Source organism: Electrona antarctica (assembly GCF_951216825.1).
Source record: "Electrona antarctica genome assembly, chromosome: 4".
Lineage (NCBI taxonomy): Eukaryota > Metazoa > Chordata > Actinopteri > Myctophiformes > Myctophidae > Electrona > Electrona antarctica.
Window position 1 is genome coordinate 19473441 of NC_136809.1, and position 22771 is coordinate 19496211.

General features: G+C 42.4%; 1 protein-coding gene across 1 annotated transcript in view; it reads right to left on the reverse strand.

Annotated features, from left to right (window-relative positions):
* The window catches only part of prr36a (proline rich 36a), a 39458-nt gene that overhangs the window by 11095 nt on the left and 5592 nt on the right, over positions 1-22771 (reverse strand). Inside the window, exons 2-4 of the mRNA XM_079498326.1 lie at positions 9977-10635; positions 9620-9701; positions 613-887 (exon numbers count right to left, since the gene is read on the reverse strand). Of these exons, the coding sequence (XP_079354452.1) occupies positions 613-887; positions 9620-9701; positions 9977-10571 (952 nt within the window). The 5' untranslated portion in view covers positions 10572-10635. The remainder of the gene's footprint in view (positions 1-612; positions 888-9619; positions 9702-9976; positions 10636-22771) is intronic.

Genomic DNA, 22771 nt, shown 5'->3' on the forward strand with positions numbered 1-22771 from the left:
TAGTTACTTTGTAGATTTTGATCATCATTACATAATACATAGCATACATCAACACCCTGAACTGGGGATATTTAACTTTAAATGGTACAGTCTGCATAATGAGTACTTTTGGTACTTTAAGTACATTTTGATGCCAATACTTTTGTATTTTACTGAATTCAATTTTGAATACCAGACTTTTACTTGTAACACCGTTTTGTCTTTTTTATAATTCAGTTTATAAGAAATACTGCTAAGTGGGAGCTAATTATAATGTTGCATTTGATAGAATCAAACATTTGAAGGTATAGTATTTTGTTCATCATTTTTTAAATTTCAGTTCAATTTATAAGAAATTATGTTAAACAGGAGTTCCCTGCACTTTAATATCGGCTATCTGTCTCTTTGTTCATTACTAATCAGTCGGCTATCTGTCTCTTTGATCACTACTAATAAGTATCGGCCATGAAAAACCCGTATCGGTCGTCTGGATCAGGCTCTGTTCATGGACGGTTGCTACATTTTGCATACAACAAGAGCTCGATTCTTCAAGAACAACTCATCCGGTATGAAGCAGACATAGTGCATATACCACAAACTGTAACACCAACAACCACACATCTTTCACTGTACCTTTCTTAGCAACTGCATTTGTTTTTGGAGGCTGTGTTGTTGTGGCCCTGCCAGCAGGTGGTGCTGTGGTGACTCTGGAAGCAGCCGGTCTGGTGGAGGGCTTGGTTGTAGCTACTGTGGTGGGCCTTGAGGGGGCTGTGGTGGGCCTAGAGAGGGCCGTGGTGGGCCTTGAGAGGGCGGTGGTGGGCCTTGTCGAGGCTGCGATGGGCTTTGAAGGGGCTGTGGTGGGCTTTGACGGGGCTGTGGACGATGGAGGTCTAGTACCAGTGGTAGGCCTGGAGAAAAAGTAGTAAATAGGTTATCCTTCTTTCAGATTACAGCATTAATTGTAATGGGTAAGTTTATGACTGTGTCAGGCGGACACCACCGAAAAAGAAATATTAGGGATTCATTGTAACAGCTCTCTAGTCTGGTGTGTGCGCGCCTGCGTGTGTGTGAGAGCTGAGCATAGGGTGGCTGTCTTTCTGATTGACATGGCGAGGGAGACAAAATGATCACTTCTATGATAAACAGGTGATCATCCATCCTTTCATTTTCTTCCACTCTGTACTTAGTGTTATTGTTTCTGTGTCAATACATTTATTGCATAGACCGCAAGGTTGTTTGTGTCAATGTGCTTGTACAATTGTGAAATGGCACACAAGTTACAAAACACTAATCACAAAAAACAGTAATGATCAAGTTGCTATCCCTTTTAGACCCAGTGTTTTTGACTGTACTGTGCTGCCATTTTACGTTTCGGTCTAATTAAAGGGGAAAACCACCCATTTTCAACATTTTACTATGTCATTAATATACCTTGGAGCTGTTGTGTGGACATAATAAAAAAGGCCCCCCCATTTTGTATTTCCTAGAACTGTAATTAAATATGTGGTGAAACACATCTTGATGACATCATCAAGATGTGTTTCACCATGTTAATGGGTTTTTTCAGACCTCTAGTTCTAGGAAACACAGAATGGGGGAACTTTTTTATTATTTCCTCACAACAGCTCTAAGGTACATTAATGACATAGTAAAATGTTGAAAATGAGTGGAATGCCCCTTTAACTATTCAATCAATGGTGAGAAATTCCTATTAAAACTCTAATGATATGCGCCATTGTACACCTAGATAACTGCTCTGACGCAGCTTACCATTTCATCAACAGACCTTCACCTTGGCTTAATCAGTCTGGATTTAGGCCACAAATGAAATAGTGATAGATAAGTGAAAAAGCATTACCAAATCCCTCATCCATCTCCTGCTCTGCAGTAATGCAGCTTTTATTCATGTTCTAATCGTCCACTGAGTGAGGGAGGGATGAATGTCAGGATGATGGAAAGGAGAAGTGAAGGAGAGCATAGGTAATGGAGTAGGGCTGCACTACCGATTATGTTTTAAGCAATGGGGAAGAAAAGAAAGTGAGTCGAATTGTTTTTTTCCTTCCTACAAATCGATTATCTATTATAATCAATAATTAATAATTAAGCGAGACACAAATATTATAATGTATAATAGCCAATTATTTTCACTTTTTTAAGCAATGGGGAAGAAAGTGACATTCTAATTGTTTTTTTTTCTTCCTACAAATCGATGATCTATTATCGCTTATAATTAATTGATTAGTTTGATTAACCGTTGCACCCCTATTAAAAAGAGTGATGGTAGCAGGAGAGCAGGAGTCAAGGAGTGATGTTAGGAGAGGAAAGCAGTGTGAAATAGGTTACAGAAGAATGATGAGGCAAAAAAAAGTTGGCGGAGGGAGTATGGAAAAAGGATAGGCTAAAAAGTGATGGTGGGCGACAATGGAAAAAGAGTAATGATGGAGAGAGGGATGGAGGGAGTCGCCAGACAAGGGGAGGAGAGCTGATGGAAGATGATTAAGGACGAGGATGAAAATGACAGACAAGGGAGAGGAGGGGAAAGAATGATGGATGATGATGATTAAGGAGGAGGATCAGAATCACAGGGCTGCAGCAGCGAATGAAGATAAGCTGGAGAGAGCGCGACTGTGGAGGTGAAGGGCTGGGTGGCCTCTGAAGCAAAGTGGAACAAGAGAATGGCAGAAGTCACGACACTTCGACGGGGTGGCATTTCACTCCCAGTGAGATAAGAGGCTAGTCTTATCGTCTAGTTTGGTTCTTAAATGAGAGCTAATCCACTGAATCCCACTGCACTAACCTGCATGCAAAGAGAGTAGGTTAAATTGAGCAGGGTATTAGCTCCGCTCCAAGCACACATTAGTTTTGCTAACTTTTGCGGACAGTGCATTGACAAGCATTCATTCCGTTTCCCCTTACAGTAACCGTAGCCCCCTACACCATAATGGCCAAAACATCAATATATGTGGGACATTCATTTGGTCTGTGTTTTAACCAGACATACTTTTAATGAATATCAGTGTTCATTTTGTTACAATTTTGTTACAATTGTACACAATTAAATTAAAACCGATTTTACAGTACACACAGAAAGTACAAAAGGCACAGGACCCGGTTTACTGAACCGTGGCTCAACCAGCAATTACTACAATACCCATCCTGTCCTCTCTTTTGGGATTTGCACTGCCTGCTAGCGAGACAGACAATGCGGACGTGTACCGACATGGACAGACAGACACAGATGGAGGGCAGTGGCATGCCCGAGCTCGGATGCCTCTCCCACACTGTGTACTGTCGGCCTTTTGTTTCCTCCTGATCAAACGATACGTGGGCAGATGTTGGGAGTATTAATTTCACAGGCTACGGATACATTTATATTAGACCAGCAGTGTTTTGGTTGTTTGTGGTGACGGGAAGCGCAGGATAAGCCTGCTGAAAAGTGCATTTGACACTCAGGAGAGGGTATTAGTAGCACTGGATGAAAAATGAATGTCGAGTAATGGCAGGAATAACCTCGCGTCACCAGACTTCACACCTCGGAGGAAAGCCTGGTCTGTGTTCCTAAATCGCCCATGTGATCCGTTCTAGGCGTGGTTTAGACTGGATGTCTGGATGATACAAATCTTATTCCAGTAAGGTGGTTCCGTCTGGATCATAAACCAGAAAATGGTACACCTCCCAGGCTATGGCAGGAAGACAATGACATGGAGGTGGACATGGAAAGGGAGGGAGGGGGCTTATCATTGAGGTCAGTCAAGACGAAAAATGCGAAGCTGTGATGGATGGCTAGACGAACGGAGGCAAGGAGAATAACAACATGGTGGGGGGGAATAAGATGCCCATTTGATTGCATGATATTTCATGTTAACTTTTTTCATGTTCCTGCAGTATGCTGAGAATTTGAATTGGCAGAACCAATCAATTATAACAGGAGACAGGGGACAACACAGAACGACTTCCTCTAGGGTAGAGAGCGTGAAGCTGTATGAAAAGAGTGAGATTACAGAATAAAGACATGGGGAATGTCAAGAGGGTAAGAAGGAGTTACAAATGTTAATAACCTCAAATAATCTCTCAATGCCCTGGTCTTGATCATTCACAGCTCACAATGATCTGATCCATGAGGAGGTACAAACAGACAATTTAGGCAATTTATACCAATACTGTACAGTACACGCTCCTTCTGTGTGGCGCCAAGGGTGCAGCTGTTGCTGCATGACATTCTGCCAAACAATGAATTTAAATCAATAGCGACGTACCCTTAATAACCCTAATGGGAGGATGCGAAGAGATACACGGCCATTTACGGTTTTTAATGATTTATCGGAAGGCCTTCCGGAGGGCAAAGGTCAGCACAGGGACAGGCACTGATGAGTCACTGATGCCAGTCGAGAATGTTTTTTATTGGCCCGCTTTACTGTAGACCGATTACGCTGCCTTCAAACATTAGAAATACACAAAACAAAAGCAACAGATTCATTGAAGGTGACATTATTGCAACATCAATATCTGGGAAAATAATCTCTATTATTTTGAGACCGATCCGATATGGCATTTTTATGGCCGATTTCGATATGCTACAGATTATATTGTGCATCCAAAATGTTGTAATATACATGGAGATAGTCTGCATAATTTGCTTCTCTGTGCACAATATTCATTCAATTGAAACATTTCCCCAGCTGGAACACAAAATGTCCACTCGCACCCTTATACCTTTTCTAGAGTGTAGATTCAGTCTAGTTGCAGTTTTCATCAAGTCAAAGACAAACACAGGACAGTATGTACACATGCCCAAGTACACTAATACACCAAGTATAGACACAGTACCAACACACTCTGCTGTTCCAGCTCTTGCTTTTCCCCTTCAAGTTCAAGGGCCCCCCTGCAGAACAGCTAATGGAAGGGGAGACCCCCATACAATACATTGTTTGGCTTGTAAGCCATCCAAGACCAGCTCCTTTGCTCCAGCTTCCAGCACACATTCCTGGGGCTTGTATTGGCCTACAGTCATCTCCCCGACAATAAAGAGGAGGGTTTAGATGAAGTGTCAGTGCTGAGCCTAGCAACGGATGGGCAGACGGGAGGCAGCGGCTCCCATGAGGCCGTGGCTAGATACAGAGTACTGCCACCATGATGGATGCCACTGTTTGTTTGTGCTTAGGACAGTAATCCTACTCCTCCCCTGCCAAGACTGGTGGGGAGAAATGACATGGTTTAATTCCCAAGGGGACATGAGAGGTAGGCAAGGTACTACAAAAGTGAGGGGGAAGGCTGCAACAACGTGGGTGAAAGACACCAGGGATTCAAATGATCCATTCATTCACTCACTGATAGTTTATAACCTTATCGATCAATTCAATTAAATGTGATTAAGGATTACTGTAATTATGGTAAGCTCACAGTTCATGTCAGACCTCTATATACAGTTATACACCTGTAACTTACCATTTTTTATTTAATTAATTGTCAAGGGTTTAATATATTTAGATGAAATGCACTTTAGCTGTTTTTAATATATTTTATAATATGCTGCTCAGTTTTAATGCACTGCACTTTGGGATTTTATGCTTATTCTTTTTATTGATTTTAAATACACACTGCTGGTCCTGAGGACGATTTTCGTTTTATATGTGCAAACATGTGAAATGAAATAAATAGAGTGAACCTTGAGATAATTTCTTAACGGACGGACATCCCAAAAAGAGACTTATTTACTCCTTGTTGCCGTTTATTCACAGGCAACAAAGGCCGATTGCGAATGTCAAAGGATTTGACCTAAGTTATGTTTCAGCACATGGATGATAGTTTTAGCTGTGCGATTTCAAATATTTTCACAGTACGATGAGGTCAGCAAAGCCATTTGAAGACCATTCCCACTATATTTATCCACTTACTTAATTGTACGACAAGTGTTGTGTGCTTGTGCATTTTCCATTTTAGTTTTTCGTTTAATAAAAATCACTTGTGTGAAGTGAGGGGTGCCTGGTAATGTAAAACTGCTGTAAACATTCAAAGTCCATAGACTTTTCTGCCACATGTCACATTTAGTGCCCTAAACAAAACATTACCTTTAATGTTTGTTTATGACGTAATTTCTAAAGCCAGACGGACATTGGTGGGGCTAGAGCCACAAAAAAAAATCACGTGTGAAATGAGGGGCGCTCTTGTCATCGTACATCAATTTATGTTAGCAGACATTTGACATTGCTACATAAGGTGGTCCCTTATTGGCCAATCACTCCCACCAACATGTGATTGGTTGGCTGATTTGCTCGTTTACATACAGTATGACGTAAGTTTTCCCTTCAATGTCAAAGGCGTTTAATGTTTTGATGTTTAATTTACATCATATTTAGCGGAATAATCAGCCCTTATCATCTTACATCATCTCATACTGGCCAATCAGAATGCATGTTGCCTGTGATTGGTTGGCTGATTTGCTCGTTTATATTATATATATTTTCTCTTTAATGTCAATGGCGTTTAATGTTTTGATGTTTAATTTACGTCATATTTAGCGGAATTCTGACGTCATTTCTCAATGGCAAAACTTGACGGCCGTGGACAAAATTTAGCAGACATTTGACTGGAATTCTGTAGTCAATGGCAAATCTTGAGACGTGTAGGGACAAAGGCGGTTTATAGAAGGGGCTAGCGCCCCTTAAAAACACCTGTACTGTATAATGACGACATTTCCAAATTAGGGACACCGAGTTGAAAGTAGTTAAAATGAGGATTATAATAAAACAAAATGACGGGCAAGTAAAACATTCATCCTTGATCTCCACGTCTCCAGCAATTGTTCACTTAATGACTCGAACCTTGTGTTCTGCTCCATTTAATCCTAGAACCAATTGTAAGTCCAAGTGCACTCTTTAACTTTCAGTGGGAGTCTCTGGGAACCACAAAATGATAGATGGTTGAGGAGGGGGAGGGGGATGGTCAGATAGAGGGAGGGGAGAATGGAAAAGGGCTCAAGGGGGTGCTGGCCAAATGCCTGGAACTAGTGTATGCACTTGTATGCAGGCCAGGCAAGGCAAATGAAAGGATGAGAGAAGCAGAGAGGGAAGGAGTGGTGGGGTGGACAGAAAGATAGCTGACAGTGAACGAACTCCAGCCCAGACTGCACAACATAAAGGTTGATGTACATCATTACGAGCCCGTGTTGTGAGCACTGAAAATTGACACTCTAGTATAAATCAGGCATTTTTATCCTGCACCCTTCATACATCAATACAACCAATTCAAATCCATCCGTGACTCAGAGGGATGCGATTACTGATTGGTTGGTACTTGAGTGAGATCTACCATCCGTGGAACTATAGTGCACACTAAAATTGCATGGCAAATGATTGGTGTGGTTTGTGCCATGTTGAATTTCGCTGCGTGCCTTACTGCACATCTACACTGTCAGCCTGTCATAGGAAAAGCCTCACCTCGTTGATGGGTACATTAAATCCATGAACCCCCACTCATCCATTATCATAAGAGTCATTGCCTAGGCCCTCGGACTCTGAGCTACAATAACCCACTGCATATATTCTGAAGAGCTTTCACGATCGTTCACTCTTCAAATCTCACCTCCCCTTTACAGCAATCACTCTGGTAAAATCTAATCCTTTCGCCTCCAACCCAATAGGCTTTCATTTCTCCCGTTTGGGCAATTAATATTAATACTTGATGAGAACAGTCGTTTTCGTTGGCCTTCTGGGTGCATGGTATATTAGGTGTGCTGCTGCTGCAGAGCTGTACAGTAGTCAATGCATTTGCAGCAAGGCTTTTTAGTGCAAGAACACTGATACATGAAATCAGTCATGCATAGCAGCTGGGTCACCATGAGGCTGCTATACAGTAGTTCCTTGCAGATTGGTGTTGGAGAACTCCTATGGAAAGAACCACTAGAAATGCAATTCAGATAGTGTATCAAGTCTGTGGCTCTCATTTCCTAGCTCTTCCGAGATGCAGACGTGAGCGCGTGCACACACACCTGCCACGGTTTGCTAGGTTTCAAAGAAATGCACACCATCGTTTCTGTGGCTAAAGAACCTTCAGTACACATCACTAACACAGACGTGTCATGAAATCTGACGCATTACATTCATCATCCAGAATCCATGTATGTTTGTCTACTTAATAAACAAATGCCTGATGTCATGTTCCAGGGAACAATGTCCAATTACTTAAAGGCATCATATGCCATGGTAATAGAACTCCTGTACCCAAAATGTCACATTTGCATTATTCAAAAGATGAAGAGGTAACTCGTCTACGCACGCGCGCACAGAGAGAGAGAGAGAGAGAGAGAGAGAGAGAGAGAGAGTGAGAGCGAGAGAAGTACCTGCTGAATAAGGACCATTCCTGACAGATCCAATACAGAAACCTATGAAAACATCAGCTCAGGAAGGCCACTCTATACATATAGCTAAAGCGGAACATTCCAAGAGCATGCACTGTATGTAAAATAAGAGTATGACAGTGTAACAACAACATACAGTAAGCGTAGGTGAAGCTGTGTGTGTGTGTGTGTGTGTGTGTGTGTGTGTGTGTGTGTGTGTGTGTTAGAATAAAAAATAGCTGAAACATGGAAAATGCAGGCATCTGGGAGACTTTCACTTATGGCCAGGAAAGTAGGACATAACACCCCTGTGCTGTGTCAGAGGGCCATTTTGTTGTTTATTTAATAAGAGAGCATTATAGAGGAAGTGAGGTGGATCCAGAATCAAATCAGGCATCTCGGAGCAGAATAGTGCATCCTGTGAAAAGATGTCCGATCTGCTCTAATGGATCTGACTCGATTTACTCTAGTGATCTAGAGAAGACACCACCAGATTAAAGCAAAAGTAAAAATATTATTGCAAAACATTAGCATGACATATTTTGCATGATTATGCCAATTGTTGTTGATGACTATTATTATTACTGTTCAACCACATCTATGTGGAGCTATTCTAAAATGATAAAAACCCAATCATGTGGATCTCGGGATCCGCATGGGAACAGCGTGGCTCCTATGTGGATGTCAGAACTTCATGTACACAACAGCAGTAGTCTACGACATGGCTCTCAACCTTTTCTGACCACAAAACCCCAAAGATTATATTTGAACTGGGGGACCCCCACCCGCCCCCAGACACACAGACCCTCTTATAGATGGCTAGACTCCAGCAGAGCTATGCCGGCCCATAACATGGCAGTACTATCAAAGGGAGAGGGTCCAGAGAAATATCACAATCTGTACCATTTTAGGCTGTCAATAGCAATCTGCCCTGGGGGCGATGACTAGTGTCTGAGTCTATGGGCCAGAGGGCCTTCATGGTACAAAGCCTTGGTTCTTCAGTATCACTGGGACTGTTAAGGGCCTCTGTCTCAGGTTATTTCTGCAAGCATGACTCAACCCTTGAAGCGAAACCCAACCCAATAATGGAAGTAATGCCACAATGGACACATTTCTTTGCTTTATCTCTTCCGGGGTGTCGTGATAAACCAAGCCATTCATGTCTTCTAACTAAGGGAAGACATAAATTACCTCAGAGGGAAGACCTCAGAGGGAAAATACATTGTGTAAGAGACGGAATATGAATTGAGGCGTTTTCCATCCTAATATGAATTATTTGTTGGTGCAATGGGCTGGCAGGCATACCTGTTTGTCTTGAGACCAGTTGCCTTCTCAGCTTTGGGTACGGTTGAAGTGCTGGGTTTTGGAACAGTGGTGCTAGCAGGAGCTGGAAGAGTGGAAAGCAAGAAAATGTCATTGCATGGAGGAATGATTCTATATTAACAAATTACAATGGATGTTAAGCATAGTACCAAAACTGAATAAGTCTGTTCAAAAGACCATTTTAAATTGGCATCCAATATTTTAACCACATAAGCAGGCATTTCTATCTGAACTAAAACAGAAAAGAATTACACCAAACATTTTTCGCAACTCAAATAGTTACTTTTATGTTTTTTGCTACTATTTAATCAAGTTAAGATAATAATGTTTTATACCAACCTGTGGTTTTGGGTCTAGCTCCATTGAAAGGTATGCCGCTATGCCCTTTAGTTCCAATTAAAGCGCTGGCGGGTCTAGCTCCATTTAATGGGCCGGGTGGTCTAGCTCCAGTTGATGGGCCAGTTGGCAGTTTCTTCTTTGTGGTGCCATTTGCCTGCCTGGTGTTATTGGCTACAGTGGCAGAAGCAGCAGCAGAGGTGGTCCTGGCAGTTCCAACAGGCTTTTTGTCAGCCACCTTTACCTGGGTCCTGACAGTGGTAGTTTTCTTTGCCGGGGAATTATTTGTGGAACCTTCATTTCCTGTACGACTTGAGGCAGCTCCCGGTCGTGAATTTACTCCAGAAGCTCCAGCCTTCGTTGCGCCAGATGTGGCCTTAGGTGAGAGTGCTTTCGTCTTGCCTTTTGAGTCTTCAGCTGCAGGCTTGCTGCTGATCTCCTGTGCAACCGGGGGCACTGCCAACTCCTCAGGTGCATCTGTGGTTTGCCGGGTCACTTCTTCCTGTGCCCCAGGAAGAGACGAGGGCTGTTCTCCTGCTAGAACTTCAGTGGACTCCATGATTTCTTCATCAGGAGCACTCGCACCATCTGGTTTCATCACCTAGTCTGTGGTTGACTCACCGGTTCACACCCAGACCACACCCTGTATGGACCTCAGAGTCCTGCAGAAGAGAAAAAGAACATTGGATGGATGAAAAAATAAAATAAAAATAAAACTCTACATTCATCTATAACTATAGAAAAATAAGTCTACAACGTGCACATGTCAAAATAAGTCACATGACAGTCAGTCAGTGTAAGCCAAGGGAAGCATAATTTTAAGCGAAGGGGCCTCCGAGGAATTTGGGGGGAATTTGAAAAACAGGAAGAGAGCACTCATAGACGCCAACACATCTGCTGTGCTCAACCCGAGTCTTGAACGCTCTCTGGTTCATCAGTGTAGCACAACTATGATAACAAGACCAACTTGTGGGAATTCAACAAACAAAATGAACGAATAGTTTAACAAACCACAACAGAGGTGCACTGGTGCATAAATTCTGCTGCACATTTTATAGTCCGGGAAAGAGACTGATGACTATGGAGAATGTGGCGTGCGCGAGCGTGCGTGCGTGCGCTTTAAAAATGCCTTCCAGCATTTGGGAGAGGGGAACGCTGTGGTTTGGACGGCTGAAAGGGATTTGAAAACCCACACCATCATGTCCCATTTATGAGCGACCGCCGTGATGATGAACGCCATCAAAAAGACAATGCCAGCGGACACGCTTGAACTAATAGGGGACAATGACAGCTTACACATCAGTTTGGATGAAGACAAAGGGGGGGAGGGGTCCAAGTAAGTAGCGTCGGTCGACCCCACTGACCTCAGTCAAGTCTCTCTCACTCAGTGGTAAAACCAAATACTTTTGTATGACTAGTCAGACAAATAAAATAACACTAAAGTCTCCCATCTTTGTCTGATCATCAACTCTGCCTTTTCCATCCATCATACCTCACCCCCATACCTTCAACTATCCCACTCTCTTGACACCCACCGCAGCTGCCTGCTGCCACCCCCCCCCCCCCCCCCACACACACACACACACACACACACACACACACATACACACCCCCTGCCAACCCCCTACAGCCACTTGGTTCCACCCTCCTCCTTCTCTCCCAAGGTCTTGTTCCAGTAAATAGCTACACAGATGGGTGTTGTGGGAAGGGGACCAACAGGCTTGTTTGGGAAAGGACCAAGAGGGAGGAGAGGTGATAGTAGAGGATAAGATCTAAATTCAGAGGGAAGAAATATATGGAACAAAAATAAAAATAAATTAAGGCTATGGACTGAGAACTGTGACAAATTACAATGAAATGTGTCAATTCCGGCATAAGTGAGAATAACCATACCATATAATAAATAGGAATGTTCTCTCACAACACAGGCAAGTAAGATCATGACCATCATTTCTGCATGACATTCTAACTTAGACGATGAATGACATGACCATGTCACTCAGCTTCCATTGAGACCCATTTCCTACATACAAGGGTTATATTTGTCAAGCTCTCCACACTGCAGAAGCACCAATTAATAATTGGTTTTGCTTTACAGACAGTTGGACAAAAGGTTTTTTCAATGTTCACAACAGCTTAAAAGCAGATCTACAAGCTCACAAATGAAATGTGACCGCAACCTCCTTTTTCAGTGATATGATATCCTATCCTTTAAGAAGTGTTTGACTGTACTCTGTACTGTTAGTGTTTACATTTCTGCCTAATAAAGTATTCAATCAAAGAAAGAAAAAACAGGTTTGCTTCCTCTGGAAACTGCCCTTTAAGGCAGTGGGTGATCAGCTTTGAAAATAACTTAACTCATAAACCAACTAAATGGAAAAAGCGGCACTCCAAAATAAAAATCTGATGCAATTTATCATGTTTATTTGAGAACGCTGACGGGTTTCGGCAGTAGCCTGAGCCTTCTTCAGAGCAGACTAAAAAGGGTATTCAATCAATCAACGGGTTGTGAGCTATAAAATAATCAATGAGTGAATGTACAGATTTGTACCTGCGTGCACAGACAGATAATTTGAGGACAGGTAGAATAAACATATGTGGCTTTTGTCCACCATTTAGCAATGTAGAGGAAATCGCAACATTTAAATTGCACTGCGTTTATGGGAAACTATATCCACAGGCACCTCGGCTGGGCCTCGCTAGTTACACATTAACATCCAAGATACCACAGCTTTGCACACTTGGTTCCCAAATCCCTAAACATAGCTACTTTCTCAGCTCATATTTCTGTTTGCTAAACGAAATCTCTGTATGGACTCATTGTGTCGGCCCCCCATGTACCTGGGGCCAACAGAACATCATGCCAGTCTTGATCAAAGAACAAACAGGCCACTTGTTGCTAGTTCTGGATGAACTCGTTTGGCGAGTTTGGTCCCGACAACAGTCGAATACACAGCTCAACAACAACCCCAAAAATATAGGAACTAAACATCACTAATCTCCGACACCGAACAACTGAATCCTGCCCCCGAGTTTCAGTTAGGGATGAGAGCAGTACTAGACATTATGCTCTGGGTTTTCCCCCTTATTTCCATTTCCTCTCCCTCCTGCAGTTTAGTTTTTCTACTCCTCGCCTCTCTGCGGTTCTAATTTCCTGCCCGAGAGGGAGATCCAGAGGAGAGCATTTAAACGGACAGCATTAATAAATAGGAATGTCTGTTGACTCTGTTCTAGTCTACCGGACCAACTTGTCAGTGACCTATTCAAAGTATATGGGACAATGAGTGGAGAGGATTACACTAAAAACGGTTATAATCAGTCTTGTACATGCACGGATGGGGCTTGGAAACCTTCCATAGTTGGTATCCTTGCTACCATTACAAATTTGCCATTCATCACCTCTACTGGATTCCAGAATACAGTGTGACTTGGAAGCTTTTAGCATAATTTTGATGAACTACCTGGATGATGGCCTTCATTTTCAGAACTCTAGTTTTCACCGGCTGTCAATCCGTCCAATTCTAACCAAAGATTATGTTTTTGACAACACGGTCCCGTCGCTTGTCGCGTTAGAAGTAATCATACTTCCCGTTGTTGTCGATCGCCTCAGGACGATCGTTTTGGCTACATCTAGCTACTTCAGCTACATCCAAGATGGCGCCTTGTGAACCTTGAAAAGGGCTTCGTAGCTGCAAATCGCTGGGCACACTGATTTAATGGTTACAAATACCCCCGGGCGTTCGGGGTGTGAACAAATGTGCCAAAGACACATGGCAAAGGGATGACAGCTCAAATGTGTGACAATGTCAGTTACATGACATAGCTCTGCCAGGCTGGCTACTGTACTAATGCCCTGGGATTAGCTGAGTTCACCATGAATCACATTCTTCAGAAGATGACCTTTGCATTGGGCAAGATGCAAGCAGTCAAGCACAGGCATTATCACCAACCAGCTGCCAACTGGACAGTATGTCAAACAGCACAGGGAGACATGGATGGCTCAGCATGTAGCTAAACCCCATTCGTTTGCACACAAATGCTTCATGAGTTGAAGAACTGGACTGCAAAGCAAGTGTATGCATAACACCAAGAGACAATTACACATCTGCTAGAAATCGCCTACTTCCCACATTTGGAGACACTTCAAGGTGTTGCAGACCAAATTGTCAGAGAATTTAAGTTTGATTTAAGTTCTACACTTTTTTCGGTGCGCAACCAATATATCAGATATGGTCCATTACAGTAGTACCATCTTTTTGAATAAATCCATTACAGTAGTACTATATTTTTGAATAAATCCAAGCCAGGGTTTTTATGACCACGAGATAATACACCAAACATGGGCTGGGACAATTCTCGTACCTCGATATCCAGTATGATCAATCGATTTGTATTGCAATTCTTAATTATAATCGCGATTCTGCGATTATTGCAATTTGAAGTTACTTTGCTTTTTTGTACTAGAACATTTTAAAACAATTCTTAACAATATACCATAAAAGGTTGAATCATATACATCGTTAGTCTTTAACATGAAACAAATAATAATGAAGTGAATCGATTTTTTCCCCCACCAACCTAGTACCATGCAATTATTGTCTGCACGCACACCTTCAAGAGCAAGAGAGCAATAGAGACTGCATTCAATATATGGCATAATCGAATGACCTTCTAAAGTCTGATGTAAGAAGCGGTGTACGGTCCTAGTTAACTCCATCTAACAATCTTTTCTGTGCATTCCCGTTATCCTCGATGCTAATAAATTCCTTCAGCAAAGCTTTGAGAACTGTATTACTCAGGCTTTAATTATTTTCTGCTTGCATACCATTTAACAAAAGTACCAATGAAGATCACTTCAAGTTCAAGTCCCCAGTTGTTGTCACATGCTCATAATGCAGTGTAGCGACGGATCTCTTCCTACTCAACCTCTCCTCAATCAGTGTACAGTTATGTTCTAATCTAGTGCATGCCATGCATACTTATACAGTCAGCGTACTTCCTCCTTCGTCCTCACATAAAGTACGGTCATTTAGCTCATCGTTTCCTAAAGACTGGGTCGCGGGAGACTTCAATTGGTTCTCCAATATATTTTGGGGATATTTAAAAACATCATTGGTCGTGGCCCGGTATGGAGGTATGTCAAGTGGCCAGTCCACTAGGACTGGTTCTGGATAAGTTCTGAATATCCTCTACTAAGTAAAGCAAGCATCTTTTGCTACTTATGCCTTTTACAACCACATACAAGTGTGAATTAGGATGTTCCGTCAGTGGTTATGCAATCAAAGACAGTAGGCCTATGGGTCACCTGGTTTTTCCATTAAAAAAAAAAAGGGACCACTGAAAAAAGTTTGGGAACCACTGATTTAGATCCTAGCAGACGCTCACTGCTATAATGTGGCCTGAAAAAGTTGGGAGAGGAGACACTGGCTGTGTGTGCACACTAGCCAGTAGAGCCACAGCCTGTTATGGAAGAGTGTGAGTCTAGAATGAACCGACTAGGCTGCTGGGTATTCCAATACAAGAGAAGAGTGTGAGTCTAGAATGAACCGACTAGGCTGCTGGGTAGTTATGGAAGAGTGTGAGTCTAGAATGAAGCGACTAGGCTGCTGGGTATTCCAATACAAGAGAAGAGTGCGAGTCTAGAATGAAGCGACTAGGCTGCTGGGTATTCCAATACAAGAGAAGAGTGCGAGTCTAGAATGAAGCGACTAGGCTGCTGGGTATTCCAATACAAGAGAAGAGTGCGAGTCTAGAATGAAGCGACTAGGCTGCTGGGTATTCCAATACACTCTCAGCTGAAGAAATGTAGCCTTCTGCATCCTGTCATTCCCTCTTTCAAGCAGTTTAATTACATCCGTCTTGGCCCATCAGTGTCTCACTGCCACTACACATCCAGCCATAGTCGGTGGGGTGAGGCAAATGGGTCACTTCTAATACCCTTTGTAATATGACTGGAGAGGGATTTAATTCAAAGGCAGGGGCCTTGTTTTGTGCACATTGAGGGAATACAGGCTTGGGTGGTGGTTTGAATACTGATGCTGGCTTAAATGTTGTCTGTGCATTCACCCAGGACTGCTGTTCAAATGCCAGGGTTAACAAGGCTAATGTCTAAATGAAAGGCCCACTACAGTCTATGCTGCTCCTTACAACCAACTAGACAAACATGGTTTGAACTGACTGTCCTTTAGAGCCCTGTACTCTTATTAGTCAGGTTAAAAATACAGGGCTTGACATTCAGGCTTGTCCTGTTGTGCGAGACAAGTAATAAATCTTTCTGGGCAAGTGTATTAAATTTGTGCTTGTCCGTCGGACAAGTGACTCTTGGTTTCACTTTTTCTGTGATGCTACAGATATTGTCCTCTAGTTTCATATCCATTTGAAAGTTCTGGCAGAAAACGTGTGTTGAGGAAAAGCTGGACTGAACATATGAAAACTTCCAATGTATAGTATATTGGAATAGAGCCGTTCACTGAACTAGGTGCTAGAAGAAAGATCATGGGGTCACCAAAATCAGTATGTCATCCTCCAGGAAGCATGAAGATGCAATTCCATGACAATCTACCCAGTCGCTTTTGAGATGCGCTTGGGACCAAGTAGATGATAATAATAAATTAATCAGTAGTCATTCATGCTCATCGGTCACTAGGTTAACCATGGTTCTACTGTGAGTCTCAAAGCTAATTTGTTTAAAAAAAAGTGACATGCACCATATCGTCTCGTCAATGGAGGGGGAGGGAAAAAAGCATTTCACTTTTTTTCAGAAGCATAAATTAGGCCTCCAGTCATTTCAATGCTCCATCTGTGGTAAAGCTGATGAATGGAATCAAACGCCCAGAGCACCGGAGCCTGAGTGAGTAGATCTGACCCATCCACATTCCAGCTCCACTGCCTTTCCTCTCTGGCTCCTCGGGGCTGCACAGAGACAGCTGCACCACCGTGTGTGTGTGAGCCAGAGTGCAGAGGGAATGTGTCAGTGTGAGAGACCTATGGACTCTGAAGGTGTGGGTGCATGACATGAAGCATTATGTGAAAGTATGACTGACACACACACACACACACACACACACACACACACACACACACACACACACACACACACACACACACACACACACACACACACACACACACACACACACACACACACACACACACACACACACACACACACACACACACACACACACACACACACACACACACACACACACACACACACACACACACACACACACACACACACACACACACACACACACACACACAAAAATGTTCACTTTCAAGCCGACAACACCTCACGATGCCACACATTGTGAGCTTGTAGATTCGGCTATTTTCAAAATAGCCGGTTTATATAGGTTTAAAGTGCTAATGTGTTAGTCGCTTATTTTGGGCTTGTTTTAATAGACTTGGTTGCTCATTTCTCTTGCAAAATATGGCCACAATGATACTGATGGCTCTGCTGACCCTGACACAGGCTAGTGCTGGTAAACTGTGCTGCAACAGCGCTGGATACATGGAACACCCTCAGTCTGTCTGTTGGTTGCTCATTTCTCTTGCAAAATATGGCCACAATGATACTGATGGCTCTGCTGACCCTGACACAGGCTAGTGCTGGTAGACTGTGCTGCAACAGCGCTGGATACATGGAACACCCTCAGTCTGTCTGTTCATTAACTTACTCTCATGTCCAGCTGAGGGAGAGAGAGGGGGACACACGCGAAGAAACACAGGCCGTATTCATTGTGAGCGTGCATGTCTATGTGTGAGTGTGTGCATGCAATTGAGCATGGCAGAACGATAGACGGGAGAGTTGGAATGAAGGGAGGGGGAGCCTGGGGAAAGAGTAGTTGGTTTATACAGAAAGGCAAGGAAAGCAGCCTAGGCCGGTAAAGTTTATATATAAGGAGGAAGGTCTTAAACCAGTGGGAGAGACATCAATGAGAAACTGACAATATATATTGTCAGTTAACTTTACAATAAGCAAAACGTTTAGTCATACTAAAGTGTATGATATCATGAGAAAATAATACATGTTCTAGTGTTGGGTCAACTCCCAATGTAGTCAAGGTGCTCCTGAAGGAGTGGGGCATATAATGTTGCACCGACACAAAAAAATCTATGGCTATAATCTCCACTCTTGCGTGGAAAGGGAAGGAACAGTGTTTCAAATTATAGTTAAAATGCCCTTCATTTTTAATGGCATATCCAGGATACACTTAAATATAACTGGTTCAACCACAGGTCTGGTTTCAACCACAGGTCTTGTCCGTGCTAAACAAATGTATGACGGTTCAGTTTTAAAAAAAATAAAAGGACACTTTTTTTCAAATTACAAAATCTAACTTTTATTTTCAATGCGTTACGTTCAAACATGTCTGTTCAGTCTCATACTTAGGCCAGCAAGATTCCCTGAGACCATAAGTATGGTGCTAGGCTAAAGAAAATAAGTTCGGAGTATGACAGGATGGACGGGTGCTGTGTGTATAAGCCTGTTCTTCCATCTGACCATACAAGGTAGTGTTGTCCCTTCTACTGCATCACACACACACACACACACACACACACACACACACACACACACACACACACACACACACACACACACACACACACACACACACACACACACACACACACACACACACACACACACACACACACACACACACACACACACACACACACACACACACACACACACACACACACACACACACACACACACACACACACACACACACACACACACACACACACACACACACACACACACACACACACACACACACACACACACACAAAGTGGAAGCTACATGCGCACACCTTGCCAAATGGAGAGGCTCAGCCAAGTGCACATAAAACCTAGTAGTACTTAATACACAAACTCTATAAAGCAGTAAAAGCACCCTGCTTAATAGCATCTTTCTCTCATGACCAAGTTCAGTTCTGCTTCTGCAGAAAGGCAAACACATAATAGCCTAGTACAGTCTAAAAGAAAATTGTTTTAATATTAACACTGGCATCTCTATTTTGGGCACGTCATGCATGCATCAGCTATACTGTAGGTGTAGAGCTTACGCAAGTGGTTAAAAGACTAGCAAAAATTGTCCAGACTTGACAGACGAAACCCCTAAAACAGGAGGTTTGGCAGGTTGTGCCAGAGAAGCAATGACGACGTATAAACTTAACACCATCTGAATGATGCACGTCTGGATGGCGCTGCCAAAATGGCACTGCCAAAATTAGTGGCATGATATCGCGGGTCAAACAAACATCCAAACATATTAGCAAATTTAGCATTGCCAATTTCATTTTTACTTTGTTTCCATACCACGTTAAAAAAGGTGAGCAAACCTTGCTATCGATTGTATATCAGAGTAAAAAATAACAAGTCTCCAGTTTGATGATTTGACATAACTGGAGATTAGTGTTTACATCACAACAAAGCCTGAAATTGTAGCGGACACATTCCTCAGCATGCCAAACAACAAGCCCCCATAGAACTCTGCTTCCAGTCCTAACAACAAGCCTCCGTGCGTACCTCACTACCTCTGTCTTTAACAAGAGCGTGACTGGCAGAAACAAAACAAGGATGCAGTGAGGATGAGGTGAGGAGAAGATGGCACTCTCTCAGACACCCATGTCTGAAAACTAAAATAAAACAGGCCACATACACCACTACTCGATATAGTCGCTGTCGGGCAGAAACAGTGCATCTCTTCATAAATAAATATATGTTCTATGCTTCATATAGTCATACTTCATTATACCGTTTTATAAACATGTAATCAATGAAAAGCATGTGGTAAATAATAACTATATTTAGAATTTGTTTTTTTGTTTGCTTGTTTTCAATTTCCTGAAAAGTAACCCTTTGCACTTTTGTAATCGTGTTTTTCCCCAGGTACCAGTGACTTACAGTAGTGGTGAGGGCAGGGGACTGATGCCATTATATATTCATATGGCTATGAATATTATGTATTCAATATTCATAGCCATTAATGGGACAGGCCAAACGACGCATAATAACGCTGATGTGCCTCGCCATGCTTGCCCTGCCATGCAGAAAATGAATACAGAATGCATACTACTAGTGAATTAATATTAAAATCTTGAATATGGGAACAACTAATTTATATTCGAATATAAAAAAATATATTTATATATATTCTTTTTTTTTCTCTTTTTTTTTAAATGCATTTTTTATTGAATATGCACTGTCCTTCTTCCGCTGGCATCATGTTTTTACAACAAGTCATCTTCTATGGGGATTTTTTTTAAATAAAATATATTCGATATTCGGGCCAATTTTTAAGACCAATATTAAAATGTAATTTTTGAGGAATGTTAACATCCCTAATATCCACTGCTTTCCCCATGATGGACTTAGGCTGTAGGATTGTGTGTGTGTGTGTGTGTGTGTGTGTGTGTGTGTGCGTGGGAGGGGCATCTGTTCTTTCTGTGGTGAATTAATCACGGAAGACTGAGACACACAGCCAAGCACGGCACGTTTATCTCCAAAGAACACCGCTCTCACGCTAATCCTCAGCGATCTTGCTGACTGGCATCTATAGCCTATAACTCTGTCTAAGATAACAAGACTACACAAACCCTAGCAAAACCCTGGCTATGCATTAAATGTTAACACATGTTACCGTACATTCATCTACTACCAGTGGTAAAAAAAAGTACAGAAGTATTTGCATCAAAATTTACTTAAAGTACCAAAAGTAAAAGTACTCAAAGTTTTCAAAGCTTATAAAAATCATTTGAAAATACTAAATAGCCAACCTTACAAGCTCACAATGCAACACATTGTGAGCTTATATGTAAACATGTGAGGGAATGCACACAGACTGACCAATATGGAGATTTCAAAGGAGAAAGCAGTCAACTAGCTGCATTTCCTTTTCCAGCACGTGTCAAAGGCAGATGGAAAAAGCGTCAATTCTCCCTCCGATTCCGACCATAGGACCAGAGTCCATAATATATGCTATAGCAATGCAAAACTACTGAATATTCATTAGGGAGGATTGAGTTGGACTGGCAGCTAATTCCAATCAATTCCATCTGAGACACTGAGCATGTGCTAAGTGAGGCTAAACCAGTATCACTCAATAATGCTGCGAGGAGCAGGTGCTACATGTAAATACAAGTTAAGATGAGCAGGTGCTAAGTACAAGTTAGTTAAAATAACAAACCGGACTTTCGACTAGAGGAATGGCAATCATGTGCAAGATCATATTGCATGGGAGAGTCATCTCAAAATTCAGCAGGAAGTAGGATTACAAAATCTGCTCTTAACATTGGCCAAGCTGACAACAAGAAGCACCTGACCTAGTCCAATTAGGTGGCTAAAGAGGGCAGGGACCAGGGTGAGGGTGATGCAATACAATTCATCATAAAAATTAGGAATGCTATTAGAATAGATTCAATAGTAGGTAATTATTTTAAGGATACACTGTAAATTCCACATTGGGTCCAGAGTGAAATGAACACTGAGGCTTTGTAATTTTCACTAAAATAAAACCTACCAGAATGTTCTGCATGTGTTTGTGTGTGCACCGTCTATAGAGTAGCTATTGGCTGGGGTGGGGCATTGCCCCTTTGTCTACACAGCGCACACCATGCAACCCCCAAGGGAAGACATGAAAGAGGGTAAGAGGGAGGGAGGGCGGGTCGGCAGGGGGATTAGCTGGGGAGAGGAGCAGCTGACAGACACTAGTGGCTTTGCCCAAAAAACACTCCACACTCACCATGGACACTTTAGGCAGCCTGATGAGAGATGGAGAAAATAGATCAGGGGGTCTAAACGTTTGCAGCTAGTCTAGTCTCTCCCCCAGGATCAATCCTTACAAAAATACATTATGAATTAACCACTTAAGCCCCATTTAACCCATTCGTTCCAGAGGCCGATTCCACAAATGCCAAAGGTCATTTAAGATGGACATAAAAGTGATGACAAGACATTTAAAAATGAAATGCAGAAGATTAAAATAAGGACAAAACCAGCAATTTGTCTTTGTCTATGAATAGCTTAGTTTGGACACACATAATACAACCCATGTTTCCATTAAATGCTTTATTTTTAGACTAGACAACGCATGGCTCCACCATTTCCATTGCGGTCCATAGGGTGTATGTAAAGAATGTGCTGAAATATGAATGATTGAATGCGTATGAGGAGCTTGTGGGAAGTTTGTGAGCCATGAACGTTTGACTTTCATTCAGAAATCAATCTATTTTTTATTTTTTTTGCGTTGAATATTCACCTCCCCAGAATAGGCTTTCATGTTGATAAACACAAGCAAAATGTGGTTTTCTGTGAAGGATGGTTGGATGAGGCAGTCTAGAGAGTCTTGCTAGATTATTAGACTCAGTGGGCAGCTTCCCAGTTTGTCAGACAAGACAGGCAGAGTCGATGTCATCCTGTGAGCCTATGGGTGGGATCAGTTACCACCAGAAAGCCTCCGAGTGGAGCAGGGTGAGATCAGGCCAGATGGCCACTGAACCCACACCTCATCTCACCTACCGGTCTGACACCATGCCAAATGCACAACACTCTCAATTACCAAACACACAGGATAGTCTTCCTCATGGACAGAGAGGTAGAGCACACAGTCAAATCCTCAGTGTTAACTCATTTCCAGAGTGTAAAGATGGACTCAAAAACTGACCTGTATCTTTACAATCTCCATTCGCCAAGTCAAAATTTCTAGTTGAGAATTTCACCATGTAGACTAACAGATAACAGGATATGCCCAGCCAGCCCAAAATACATCCTTACATCCACAG